Raw genomic sequence first — 14,375 nt, 5'->3', positions numbered from 1 at the left:
CCACTTGAATAAATTTTCTGAATTAAATGTTATTTACCACTAGAGGCCTGGTGCACGAAAATTTGTGTGCTGAGGGGGTGGGGTCCCATAGCCCAGCCTGCGCCCTCTCACAGTCTTGGACCCCTCAGAGGATGTCCAACTGATGGCTTAGGCCTGCTCCCCGGGGGATCTGGCCTAAGCTGGCAGCCAGACATCCCTCTGGCAGCCCAGGAGCCCTTGGGGGATATCCGGCGGGGAGCAGGCCTAAGCCGTTAGTCAGACATCCTTGGTGCTGCCGCGGAGGTGGGAGAGGCTCCCTCTACCACCACTGCACTAGCTAGCCATGAGCTGGCTTCTGGCTGAGCGTTGCTCCCCCTGTGGAAGCATACTGACCACAGGGGGCAGCTCCTGTGTTGAGCGTCTGAACCCTGGTGGTCAGTGTGTGTCATAGTGACCCCTTTGTTCCTGGTCAATAGGGTCAATTTGCAAATTACCCTTCTATTATATAGGACTAGAGGCCCGGTGCATGAAATTCGTGCATGGGGGGTGTGTCCCTCAGCCCAGCCTGTACCCTCTACAATCTGGGACCCCTTGAGGGATGTCCGACTGCCCATTTAGGCCCGATCCCGGTAGGATTCGCACCAGCCAATCAGGAGCAAGTATGCAAATTAACCCAACCAAGATGGCTGTGGCAACGTAGAGAGCAGGAAGCTTGGGTTTCCCCGGCAATGGAGGAAGCCAAGCTTTCCGCACACCCTGGCCTGCCTTGGCCTCCGCTTAAGGCTACAAAGTTTCAATTATAGAAGATAAATAAATCCCAGATCCCAGGGCCTCTGCTTGGGTCGCCAGGGGGCATGGCCAGCCTGCAAACCACCACAGGCAAGGGAGGGCAGTTGTGGGCGGTCAGGCCAGCAAGGGAGGGACCAGGCCTGCAGGGGAGGGCAGTTAGGGGTGACCAGGCCGGCAGAGGAGGGAAGTTGCGGGTGACCGGGCCTGCAGGGAAGGGCAGTTGTGGGGGACCCAGGCCTCAGGGGAGAGCAGTTGGGGGGACCAGGCCTGCAGGGGAGGCAGTTAGGGGTGACCAAGCCTGCAGGGGAGGGCAGTGGCTTGTGGGTGTAGCAGAGGTACGGTCAATTTGCATATTACTCTTTTATTAGATAGTATTCTCTCTATGAAAATGTTGACTGATGCCAGTGGAATGCTTAAAATTCAAATATGGCCTGTCTATTTGCTTCTGTTGAGAAGTTGAACTTGTATGGCTTCTAAAACATTTTTCTTCTTCATGGAAACCAAAATTTTCTTTTGGGGGGGTGTTAATATTTTATCAACTTATATACTATTTAATTCAGTTACATAACAAGTGTCATTTGCCATAAATGGATTCCATTTGTAACATATGACAATTGTTACTTGAAAATTTAGGAATATTTTTACAATCACCCCTAACTTGTAATCAAATGTTTCTCTTTCTCTTTAGCCTATACAGTAACCCAGGTGGGATGCCTTCCTATGCTTCTCAGGGCTTTCCATTTCTTCCTCCGTTTCCCCCACAAGAGGCTAACAGGACTGTCAGTTCTTTATCTGTTGCTGACACTGTTCCTTCATCAACGACAAGTTATACAACAGCCAAACCTGCTGCTCCTTCATTTGGCGTCCTTTCAAATCTGCCATTACCTGTTCCCACAGCTGACACTTCAGTGCAGGTTGGTATCTTCAATTACCGATATTTTGTACCCTTATAACATTAATTTAATGAACATTTATTAAATTAATTATGTCTCCTTGTGCCAGTCACTAAGGCACAAAAGAAAAAAGATTAAATCACATTTTCAACTTAGTTAACAAATTCAGAGAGGTCACCAACATATAATCATATAGTTGTAAATAAGGAACTTCCAGTAGAGTAGAAGACATAGTCTGAAGTTATGTTGAAGACACAATTGAGGGAATGGTCAGTGCTGCTAGGGACCAAGGTAGAACTTAGAAGGAAAATGTGAATCTGTTTTTTCGTAACTTTATTCTTAAGTGTCTTAAACCCCAATACAGATATTAGGTGCTCAGTTAAAATGAGGCAGATGAATAAGCGAATGAATTTATGCCTGAAGCCACATTTTTATACATGGTAATGAATTTGCCTGGATGACAAGTGGTTATATAAAGCATTCTCTGAAGAGGCAGCAGCATTAACAGAGGCATGGAGGCATTCACCAGATGGTATATTTGTGAAGCTGCCTGTAAAAGATCTCTCTGGCTGTCATATAGGACTTGGGCAAAGGCACAAGAAATGACCATGTAGGAGAAACAGATTGTGGAGGGTCTGCCATAGCATACTAAGGGTTTCAAGTGTCCAATTCGTTTAAAAATTCTGTTCCTTAATTAAGCTAGTAACTGTTGCCATGTGGGAGTTTGCTGAGATAAGAGACTAATATTTGTTCATAAAACATATCAAGGGATTTAAAGCCTTCATTTTTAACCCTTCGTGAATATCACCCATAGTAATACTCAAATGTTATAAAACATTATATCTAGCTTTACTAGTTGTAGTGTTTGTAATAATTTAGAATATAGACTCAAGTGGACTTTGTTCTCCAAAGTCTTTTATCATTGTATTAATGAATATTATGAACAAACCACAATTAGTAGTAAAACAAAGTTACAACTTTTCATGAGTCTTCAACTTTAAAGTCATCGATATTCAAATGATGGATACTCTCTCTGTTCCTTATCTGCCCTACTGTCTCACCGAACTTAGTTATGTAACTATTAAGACTTTTGTCAACTTATTAATGTTTTCCTATACTTAATTCCTTTCATTTGAGGTAACTTTATTCATATATTTAAATGAAATTCACATATAATTCTCCACACTTGTCACAGATATCCTTAAGAGATTTATTTTACAGCCAGTACTTTGCCCATGAAAGAGAGCTAAGAACGTACTCACATGACCACCCCTCACCCCCGCAAAAAAGAAAACAAAACAAAAACAGTAACTGAAAAGAATACAGAAAAGAAAGTGGAGAGAGTACGGACAGTGTAAAGTGCAAAGACGAAGAAGTGATAATGAGAACAGGAGCAGTTGAAAAGATGGCTGAAATATAATACCATTTCAAACTCTCTTTAGATAAGCCAGAATGGTTTTGGTTACAGGATGCCAGATGTCCCTGATGAATTTCCAGAACTCTCCGAACTAAGGTAAAAGACTTGGCGAATAACATTGGTATTTTGTTGTCTGTTTTATTAGTAAATACAAAGCAGATCATCATTGTCATATCCGTATTAAGTAAAAATATTTTTAAATCCTCACTATTTCTAAATTGTGGTTGTCTTAATTGGGAAATTTTATAAATCAGTTTTTATGTTTTGTAGGTTGTGTTTATTGAATGACTAGTGTGTACCAGGGATTTTTCTAGATGCTGGGAATGATAATTAGTTACCAGGATAACAATGTCCTTTCTCTTATGTGATTTATGTTCATGTGAAAATTATTTCATTTATATTGACTGAATGTTAGAATAATACCAATATTATTAATATGAATACTGAATGTAGGATAAGATTTTGTGGGGTGTTTTACACTTTTTTTTTCTTCAGGATATGCCACTGCAGAGATGTACAGCCAAATACTGTTTTTTCTCTTCAAATAGTATTTTTCTGGATGATTATGTAACTTAGAAAAAGAGTTTGCTTTGAATTTTAAGAGACAACGTTTTTCTTTAATACTGAATTTAGATTTTTAATCATGCGTCACTTTTACGTGGATCTGTGGTCAAAAGTAAAAGATATGTTCGGGAAGGTTTAGGTGCCATCCCTATCCAGTTGCCTTTTTCACCCTGTGGATATTGAGTTTTTATTTTGGCCTCACTTTCTATGCCTACTCACATACACATACATATGCGTGTTTTTTATTGTGATAGCCACATATCTGCTAGCTAAATAAGGCACTGAGGCTAAAATTGGGAGGTTGTTATGACTGTTCATACAGCCTACTCTTTACATAGTCCTACAGTGATTTGACACTACATTCAGACTACTTTCTTGTCCATGTGGTTGATGTTTTATTTGTTTTGAAGGTTACGATTTGCCATGTGTATGCATTCAAAATTACTTAGAACCCTGTCAGCTAGATAACAGTGAAAAATCGTGAATATTTATCGTAATGGAGAAAAACTAGATTATTGATAGTCATTAACACATTGTCTATTCTGTTTCTAGTGTGTCACAACTTACAGATATGAATGAACAAGAGGAGATATTACTAGAACAGTTTCTTACTTTGCCTCAACTAAAACAAATTATTACTGACAAGGACAACTTAGTAAAAAGCATTGAGGAGCTAGCAAGTATGTCTTCCTTTACTTGTTAAATTTCCTGAGAAAAATGTGACCTTTACCTAGAAATAAACCAGAATTTTGTCTTACAGGAAAAAATCTGCTTTTGGAGCCCAGCTTGGAAGCCAAAAGGCAAACTGTTTTAGATAAGGTGAGTTAGTGCTCATTGTGAAGAAATTCATGTAATTTACAAATACAAGAAAACAGCATTTTTATTTTCTCTTTTAGTATGAATTACTTACACAAATGAAATCTACTTTTGAAAAGAAGATGCAAAGACAGCATGAACTTAGTGAGGTAAGATTGTTTAGCTCTTTTTTTTTCCCATAAGAAGTTTTTATCTGTGTCAGCCACGTTCTTACTTTTCATTTTATCAGAAAGCATTTATTAGGTGTCTGACTTTATAAGGCCTTTATAAAGGCTGATGAACAGCCCTCAATTATGCAGCATTATAAGTCATTTGTGCTCATGCAAGAGCATATTTGGCTCCAAAACAGAAAAATATTAAAATACCCGTAAATAACTGTTCTGGGAAAGTTATTATAAAGCCAGTTTAACTCTTGCAGTAAACTTTAGCTCTAGACTCACTTCTAAGCTTCTGTATAGATACCTTAAATGAAAAGTGAGCAAATACAAAAATATATAAAAGTATAAAGTATTCACCACAAATAAATTTTATGCTAGAAATCTGGTTATATAAAAAACGAAAAGCATTTTATAAAAGTAAACTCATTTCTTTAAAAAAATCTCTGAAAGTAAAAGAAAATAGAGTTCATAATCTTTATATCTCATATCAGTAACTAACATCATAATTAACAATATTCTGGTGTTTTTAAAATCAGGAGTTCTGGGAAGGTAAAGCCAATGTAATAAAACATAAAATAGAAATAAAACAACAGCAAAAAAAAAAAAAAAGATGGTAAAGGAGAATATAAATTTATAATGGATTTCAGAAATGGTCATTCTTTAGAATAAAATAAATAACTAACATTGAGCAATCATTATGTGTTTTACATTGCACTAAGCTATTGACATATACCAGTATTGCCCATTATTCACCCAGTCCTCTGAGGGATGTATTATTACTAACTAGCTTTAGTCCCTTCATTTAGTTTCATTTTGAGTTAATTTTACATGAAGTACGGTAAGGGTTCATTGATTCTGCATGTGGATCTCCAGTTTACCCAGCATCTATAGTTAAAGAATGTCCTTTCTCCATTGAATGGTCTTGGCACACCTTTAGAAAATACTGGGCCATATATGTGAAGGTGTATTTCTGGGCTTGCTATTACATATTGATCTATATGTCTCTTGTCAGTATAACACCATTTTGATTTCTATAGCTTTGTAGTAATTTTTGAAATCAAGAAGTATGGATCCTCCAACTTTGTTCATTTTCAAGATTGTTTTGGCTATTTGAGGTCTCCTGAGATTACATGAATTTTAGCAGACCTTTTTCTATTTCTGCAAAAAAATTAAAAAACACCATGGAGATTTTGATAAGGATTGCATTAAAACTAGATCATTTTGGGTAGTATTGTCTTCTTGACAATAATCAAGTCTTCCCATCCATGAATATGGAATGTCTTTCCACTTTTTTATGTCATCTTCAATTTTTTTCAACAGTGTTTTGTAATTTTCATTTTACAAGTCTTTCACCTCTTTGGTTAAATTTAATTCCATCTCCTTTGTCATGTTTTGTTTTGTTAGAAGTGAGTAACCAGGTCCAGCCCGCATTGACGGGAAAGAGGATTACACAGGGGCAGGGAAATCAGGAGTTGGGGTTCATTGGGGATCATCTTAGAGGGTGCCTACCACAATGATCTGATTGCTGACTCTTTAAGAGAGGACAATGATTTGCCCAGTTTCTTTTATTTAAGAGTTTGCAGCCAATGGATTGGTCTCCCTTGTGTTAGGTATTCAAACTGAGGACCTGGGTGGTAGCAGATTTCCTTAAAAAGAGCTTGTGTAAGGCATATAACTAATTGCTTCTCCCTCCCTCTGCCTTGTTTTCTTTCTCTCTAAGGAGTTTTCCTGGTCATTATGAACTAACATAATACTTGATTTTCTTTTTCAGAGCTGTAGTGCAAGTGCCCTACAGGCAAGATTAAAAGTAGCTGCACATGAAGCTGAGGAAGAATCTGATAATATTGCCGAAGATTTCTTGGAGGGAAAAACTGAAATCGATGATTTTCTCAGTAGCTTCATGGAAAAGAGAACAGTATGTAATACTTTTTGGTTAGGATAAGTAGCAGTGTAATATCAAAGTATTCATGGGTAAAAAAATGTTAGCACATTACTGAGCGGGGGTTTTGAGTGCCATGAAAAAGCCTCCTTGAGAATGATAGCATCCTTCTGTCACTTTACACCTGCTGCTTGTGAGTACACAAGCAGGTAAATCAAATAATAGTCTTTTTTAGAACTGATAGTGTGGTGTCATTCTGAAGTAAAGCTAGTAAATAAGCTGTAAGTATGTGCTTAATAGTTGTAATATTCTCCTGTAATAACTTGTTTCACAGTTATTCTAAGAGAATGCACTATAGAGATTTTTTAAATTAATTTTTGTTAAGAACATTCTGGAATAACTTCTGCTTGATGATTACTAGTATTTCCATTATCTTTATCATAAAAGGCCATTACGGTGTCATGACCAAATGAGCAGCGGCTCTCGTGGCCGGCAGGGCGGGAGCTACTCTGGCGGAGGGCAGGGCGGCCAGCTGAGGCAAGCAGCAGCGAGCTACTCGCACACGATTTCTTGCGGGCTGTGCCTCTAGCATTTAAAGAAAAATCAAAGTCTGCTTAGCAGTATCTTGCCCTTTGAAAAGTCCTATATATTTACCTAATTTCTCTGAAACATCACATTTTTTTTTTTTTTAAATATATTTTATTGATTTTTTACAGAGAGGAAGGGAGAGGGATAGAGAGCTAGAAACATCGATGAGAGAGAAACATCGATCAGCTGCCTCCTGCACACCCCCCACTGGGGATGTGCCTGCAACCAAGGTACATGCCCTTGACCGGAATCGAACCCGGGACCCTTCAGTCTGCAGGCCGACGCTCTATCCACTGAGCCAAACCGGTTTCGGCTGAAACATCACATTTTAAAAACAACCTTTTACTGAACTTTGTAAAACGTACTATATAAGGAAGGTGGGGCAGGTTTTATTACACCATTTTTCATGAGAGAAAATTGAAATTCAGGGACATTAACAACTATGGCTATAGCATTGGTAAGGCATTGATTTTTCATCTGTTGTTCGTTGGTACTATATAACTGCACCTTGAAGTGTTTGTTAACCTTCCTGGTTAACAATGGTAGGATTTATTTTCATATTTTAAAAACAGATATTGATATTATATAATCAGAACTGACAGAAAGCATCAGTTGTTTTACATCCTGGAAGTTTATAGGTAAAGGTTATCTGCCAAAGAAAATTAATTTTTAAATCTTAAATTCTGAACTGCCTTAAGTATCAAAATGTGTCAACAGGTTAAAAGATTCCTACATAGAATTCTGTCATAATGTAGGAAGTAGTATGCACATGGTGTTTTAAATAATTTATCTTCTAGGTTTGCCACTGTAGAAGAGCCAAGGAAGAGAAACTTCAGCAGGTGATAGCGATGCACAGCCAGTTTCATGCCTCATAGGTAAGTTGCATTCCAGAGCTTGTGTCTCAAGCTTATTGCCTGACTATTCTGTTACTGAAGTGTGCTTACCACTGCCTGTTGAGCCAGCTTTAAGCAAACCACCATCATTATAGCTCTTATGCTATGTAACATAGAATATTTTGCATTATATATTAAGCATAATGTTATATTCATACGCATATAGCCAATAAAAATCTTTTGGATGTTTTCTCACTGTGATGTTGGCTTAAATGAAAAGTTTCTCAACATCTGATAACTACTGATGCATCATAAACTATAAATGGCTCCTTTCTCTCAGCTGGTGTGGGAGTATACCATATCCTCATTGGTTTCCTTTGTCATTGCTTCCTTTAAAATGAACTTCTAGTCTGTCTCCTTTCCATCTCACACGAGGATTTTTCCAATAACAAACATTCTGGCCTATCCCCTGGGCAGGGTTTCTCCTTCCTGCACAGGACTGACAGACTAATCTTCCTAAAATACCACTTCATGATGTAAGTTCTCTACGCTAGAACCTATAATGGGCCCCTAGCAATGACAGTATCAGTGCCAAATTTTTCTCTGGTTTTAAGCCTTCTATAATCTGCCACATATTTGAGATTATCCATTTTAATTTTCCATTTTTCCCTTATGTTATCTCATGTGTCATGTTCTTTTGTCTACACCATGTCTTTGTTCATGCTCTCACTTGATCTCAGGACACCCTTCTTTTTCCTTTCCATCTGTCTTGGCAGGGAATGATTTGGTTGTAAGAACTAATTCCTACCCCGACAATTAAAAAGCTGTGTTATTGGGTAATGCTGGGATACATTGTAGAACTAAGTACAAGAAAGTACAACTCAGTCACCAGAGAGTGAAAACATGACTAAAGGCCACAGTCACCAAAGCAGCTCCTCTTTCTTACACCCTTTCATCAACAGTTCAGGCAGCCAGTGGAGACTGACAGGGGTCTCACTACAAATCCCTGGGAAAGAGATTGGCTGGGATGGGTGGTGTCCATCCTGACCTCAGCAGTTTGGCTTGGAGATTGGTGTCATGTGGTCCTCTGCCCACTCAACTGGGCTGAAGGAGTGGACTTTGGAGGAAGGGAGCGTAGAAGGGCCCCTAAAAGAGGGAACAGACTACAGGGAGGGAAATCACGGGCATTTCTGATCTCCGGTACACCTGTCCCTTCTCTCAATGTAGTTGTGTTTAAGATTAGGGCCAGCATTGCATTGTTTTACATCTTATTTTACAAATCATGCTGATTTTTAGAGAGAGAGGCAGGACGAGGGAGAGAGAGAGAGAGAAACATTGATACAAAATATTGATCTGCTCCCTCCTGCAGGCTCCCTACCAGGGACTGAGCCCACAACCCCAGCATGTGCCCTGACCAGGAATTCAGGAATTGAACCAGCAGCCTTTTGGTGCACTAGACCAGCGGTTGCCAACCTTTTGGACCTCATGGACCACCAGTGGTACGCGGACCACCTGTTGGCAACCGTGGCACTAGACAACTCCCAACCAACTGAGCCATACCGGCCAGGGCAAGCGTTGAGTATTAATATCAAGTGGGCCTTTCTCACAGCTTGAGAAGGAGATGGGCACTGAGCAGTTGTTTACTTATATGGACATGCTAGAATCCTTCCCCACCTCTTTCCCTCGTGGTCAAGTTATCTTTATAGGTAGATCTTACTGGGAAGAAAATATAAAGGGATGAAAATTTCTTAGGTTTTTTAAATTTTCTTTTCTTTCTAGATTTTCCTGAATACATGAACTGCTGCAAGAGGAATGGGACACATAACTAAGCACATTTATATTTATGATTTACAGATTGGCACTTCATCACAGCAGCTGACTTCACAGATACACTGTATAGACTGTATACAGAACTCAGACTGATTTTGTACACATCAGAATGATAGCTATGATCTTGACTTGGAGAAAATTTTCTGCACTATTTGCACTAAAAATGTTTATTTATTATAAATCCTATCATATTTAAGTTCCACTGCTCCTCTCTTATTGATTACTTATGCATGTAATTTTGGCTAGTTTCGATATTTTATAAAATTACTTCATTTAAATTTGTATTTTTAATTTGAAATGCCTCATTTCTTTATCAAAAATGGTTGGTTTAGATTTTTTCCCTCTCAGCCTTTTATGAAAAATTACTATTTTCAACAGTAGGAATACTTATTTTTCTTCTTTCTTTCTGGATAATCAAACTTTCAAAAACAATTTCTTTTAAATATTCCAGGTGTCAGTAAACATTAAACCTGCCAATGTGCCATCTCAAGAAAGTAACTTTTAATACGTATAATAAACCAAAAGAATAAACCAGCTGTTTATATATTGTTGTTTTATTATTAAAACTAAAGATGCATTTAAGAAGCAATACAAGTAAATATTTCACCTAAGAGAAGAAAATTGTCTTTCATTTAAACTGGTCCAACATAAACTTTCATGCAAATTTTTTAATAGAAGTATGTGATGTGGTTGCATAAGAACAAGCTGTCTAAATTACTAATGTTAAAGTTAAAAACAATTTTTGTTAATAAATAGTAAATCTGGACCTAATTAGAAAGTCAGTGAAATTTTCTGACCTTTACTATGAGTTAGCTTTTCAGAAGAGAAAAACTATAATAATAAATGAAATTAATATTTAATTTTAGGAGTTTGAATTTATAGTTAATTTAATTGAATTTTTCATTTCCCTTGTACTATGTTCAGCAGTTTGCCTCTATTCCATATTACAGAATGAACACATTTAATGGATAGCTGTAAAAGCTAATGAGAAAATCGTCAACTGTATACCCGAGGCTTGGTAAATTGTACCTAAATCACAAAACAACTTGATGCATACTTTGTTTAAAATGCATCCCAGCATACTTGTCATTTCAAACACCAGCATACAGTACAGTTTGTCTTTTCTTCATTTTTCTGTTCACCCAGAAAATGCTTTTGGCAATAGAATTTTAACAACAAAATTATGTTCTTAGACTTGAAATATATTTAATATTTGGTCTGTGTTATGGCTAGTATTCACATGGAATTTAAAGATGGACTTTGGATAAAGAAATTAGCTTTCACTAATTGCCTATCTTTCACGCACTGTGCTAAGAGTGTGCCATTTGATCTTCAAAATGACCAGAGGAGAAAGGTATAACAATGACTCTGGATTTACAGGTAAGTGAGGTAACAAGATTATGGTGGAGTCTTTGGGGTATTCAGAAACCTTTCCTATTGTTTTAGCCCATAGAGCAGCCGTGGGCAAACTACGGCCCTCGGGCCGGATACAGCCCGTTCGGCTGTTCTATCCGGCCCGCGGAGCTGAAAGAGTGGAGGGTTCTCTTGCTCTCCCTCCGCTCCTTTACTTTGAATTTATATTAGTTCACACAAACACTCCATGCTTTTGTTCTGGCCCTCCGGTCCAGTTTAAGGACCCATTGTGGCCCTTGAGTCAAAATGTTTGCCCACCCCTGCCATAGAGCTTCAGTTTCCCCTGCGGTCACTGCAATGGAGGGCATAGTGGTCCCAGTCTTTTGCCAACAGGTAGTTTTCTGATATACCAGGTAGATCCCAGAATAAGACACCAGCAGACTACAGCCATTCTAAAAGGATTTCAGTTCATTTGATCCAGTAATATCATTTAAAACCTAAGAGTGAGGCATTGTGGAAATACTATACAAATAAAAGTAAGACATGGTTTAGGTGCTTATCTAAAGCAAAAAAATTTTTACATAGTCTCTTCAACCACGTAAGTAATTCATCGTAATATATTTGTTCTCTTTTGTTGTTATTCCTCACCGGAGGATATTTTCCATTGATATTTTAAAGAGAGGGGAAAACAGAAACATCGATTGGTTGCCTCCTTCATGCGCTCTGACCCGGGCCCAACCGGAGAGGAGATTGCAACCAAGGTATGTGCCCTTGACCGGAATCGAACCCGGGACCCTTTGGTCCACAGGCCAACTCTATCCACTGAGCCAAACCAGCTAGGTCGTATATGTTTGTTCTTTAAACAAACTGTTCCAGTTTTATTCTAAACCAGTTAACATAGCTTGGTTTCTCCTTCCAAAATTAATGCATTGGATAATCTCCTTACAACCCAGTTATTAAAAGGAGTTTAATCATCACTGTCAGCATTTAAAACACAGACACGTTAGTTCAGATATAGGTTATATAAGTCATCCATGATGGAAAAAGTCTGCATTTGAGTATGCCTGTGTGAATTTTGGTTCTGTTACTGCAACAGGAATTAAGTGACTCTTTTTGTAACTTTATGGCTATACTATTTTCTTCTTATATTTATCTCTGTCCAACAAGGCAACTTTTTTTTCACTAGATGTTTCTTCAGAAGTTTAGGTCACCCAGTAAAGTCCCATTTCAATGGACAGGGTAATGATTCTGCTTCAAATGTGCATTTTAGTAAAAACAAGCTTTGCAGAACTAATCCAGCAGTCAGAGATGGAGCAATGTAATTTAAAACATGTTAACCACGTACAGTTTCCGAAGTGGCAGAACTTATTCCATTGGTTAAGTAGGAACAACCAAATTCTGTAGCTCTTAATTGGGATTTTCCCTCATTGAAATATTGCCTACTGCCCGGCTGGCATGGATCAGCGGTTGAGTGTCAGTCTAAGAACCAGGAGGTCATGGTTCGATTCCCAGTCAGGGCACATGCCCGGGTTACAGGCTCCATCCCCAGTGTGGGGCATGCAGGAGGCAGTTGATCCATGATTCTCTCTCATCATTGATGTTTCTATCTCTCACTCCCTCTCTCTTCCTCTCTGAAATCAATAAAACTATATATTTAAAAAAAAATTACCTACAAACTTTACACTGTTACACTTCAGTGGTGGTTGATCCACACTGTCTTGATAATATAGGTTCTGGACTAGTAATTGGAGCTTGTTAATAAGAAAGCTAATATGATCTGATTTTATATTCACTAACCAGAGAGTAAATGTTGCTTCTACTTTATTAGGTATTAGACCCGTGTTAGAGGAAAAAGTGAGTTATAAGTGTTAGCATTTTTTAAAAGGTGAGGAGAAATAAGATATTCCAAAAAAGGCAACAAAATTATAACAATACAAAAAATAGTATCCAAGGAAAAGAGTGATCATGAAACCTGAAAGGTAAGCTGAAGCAATTACAAAGCTCTTCAGTTATACAAAATAGATTAATCAAAAGGTTACATCACAACACCGCCCTCTGTTAGAAGTATTTATGACAGGCAGGAAGGATGATACGTCAAATGCCTTAGGAAATAAAATATGCATCAGGAAATAAAGTGGGAAAAATGAAGATAACAGGTGTGCAGGCAAAGGGTCAGAGCACTTTTTGAGCGGAGCAGATACATGCTGTGACCAGGAAGGTTTATGTAGATAACCTTAGAGGTCATTCATTGTTCTGTAGTGAATAAAAACTTCCATAGACTGGAATGATTTTCGAAATGGGATAATATCCTTAATATTTATTTGACACAATAAAAATGTCTACTTCCTGTTCTTTAATAGCTAAGGAAACTAAGAGTTGGACTTCCCCCACCCCTGCATTGCTGTATTTTATAATTATCGATTACACGTACCATTTCTTGAGTTATTTTTTATCTTAAATTGCACTGTTCCCTTATTTTGGAAGGTGTTTCTTGCATGTCCTTTATGTTGGACCTCCGGAGGGAAGCTTCAGGCCGTTAGAAACACGGCTTCGTCAGAGTCCCGGTCCTTGGCGCTGTCCTCGCTGGGCGCACACTCCCCTCCACTTGGAGAGCGGCAGCTCAGATCCTCCACCCCAGACTCCTGATCGCTGTTGGCTGACAGGTCTGGATCCGAGCTTTTCAGGTTGTCCTGGGTTAGGATCAGAGCGGAGTCTTCGTCGCCTTGGGAGGGGCTCCTGGATGGGAATGACTTGGTGTTCCCACTGTAGTCCTGGGGAGTGTTGGCTGCGCTGTTGTCCGAGGTGGGAAACCCCGAGTGTCTGCTGGGCTCACTGGGCTTGCTCTGCACTTTGGAGCAATTTAACTGGACTTTCTGGATTTTTTCCAGCCTCTAAAAAGGAAGTAATTCCAGGGAGAATCATAAGTAATCTATCTTTTTTACATATGCATGCCTTTAGGAAGCATTACCTTCCAGCTGAGTGTAATGTTAAGAACGGGATTTAGGACTTGGGTTCAAAGGTACAGTATGACTTTGGAAAAAATAATTGGGTCCTGTGAGGCTTGGTTTCTTCATCTGTAACATAAGGGTGGTAATACCTGCCTCAGCATTGTTTTCTATAAAATGCAAACACAGTGACGGGAAAGCACCTGGTAGTCAGTAGCCATCCTTTTCTATACCTGTAAGCCACATTTTGTTTACCCATTGACCAGACGGTGGACATGTGGATTGTTCGGAACGCATTTTACTAGTCTTCATCCTTTGATGTCAGCGAGGG

The 14,375-nt window shown here is 38.6% G+C and overlaps 2 protein-coding genes across 6 annotated transcripts in view; one reads left to right on the top strand and one right to left on the bottom strand.

Annotated features, from left to right (window-relative positions):
* The window catches only part of VPS37A (VPS37A subunit of ESCRT-I), a 35,137-nt gene extending 25,189 nt beyond the window's left edge, over positions 1-9,948 (top strand). For all 3 annotated transcript variants that reach the window (XM_080661177.1, XM_080661178.1, XM_080661179.1), the window contains 8 exons: positions 1,457-1,682; positions 3,104-3,174; positions 4,195-4,322; positions 4,403-4,461; positions 4,539-4,607; positions 6,388-6,531; positions 7,881-7,958; positions 9,696-9,948. In XM_080661177.1, the coding sequence (XP_080517303.1) occupies positions 1,457-1,682; positions 3,104-3,174; positions 4,195-4,322; positions 4,403-4,461; positions 4,539-4,607; positions 6,388-6,531; positions 7,881-7,958 (775 nt within the window). In that variant the 3' untranslated portion in view covers positions 9,696-9,948. The remainder of the gene's footprint in view (positions 1-1,456; positions 1,683-3,103; positions 3,175-4,194; positions 4,323-4,402; positions 4,462-4,538; positions 4,608-6,387; positions 6,532-7,880; positions 7,959-9,695) is intronic.
* The window catches only part of MTMR7 (myotubularin related protein 7), a 117,769-nt gene that overhangs the window by 18,340 nt on the left and 85,054 nt on the right, over positions 1-14,375 (bottom strand). For 2 of the 3 annotated variants that reach the window (XM_080661174.1, XM_080661176.1), the window contains one exon: positions 13,385-13,990. The exons of the other annotated variant lie outside the window; for it this stretch is intronic. In XM_080661174.1, coding sequence (XP_080517300.1) covers positions 13,628-13,990 — 363 coding nt within the window. In that variant the 3' untranslated portion in view covers positions 13,385-13,627. Of the gene's footprint in view, positions 1-13,384; positions 13,991-14,375 lie in introns of those variants that run through there. 3 annotated transcript variants of the gene reach the window in all.

This window comes from Plecotus auritus (genome assembly GCF_963455305.1).
Source record: "Plecotus auritus genome assembly, chromosome: 3".
NCBI lineage: Eukaryota > Metazoa > Chordata > Mammalia > Chiroptera > Vespertilionidae > Plecotus > Plecotus auritus.
This window is presented reverse-complemented; position numbering and strand designations above follow the sequence as displayed.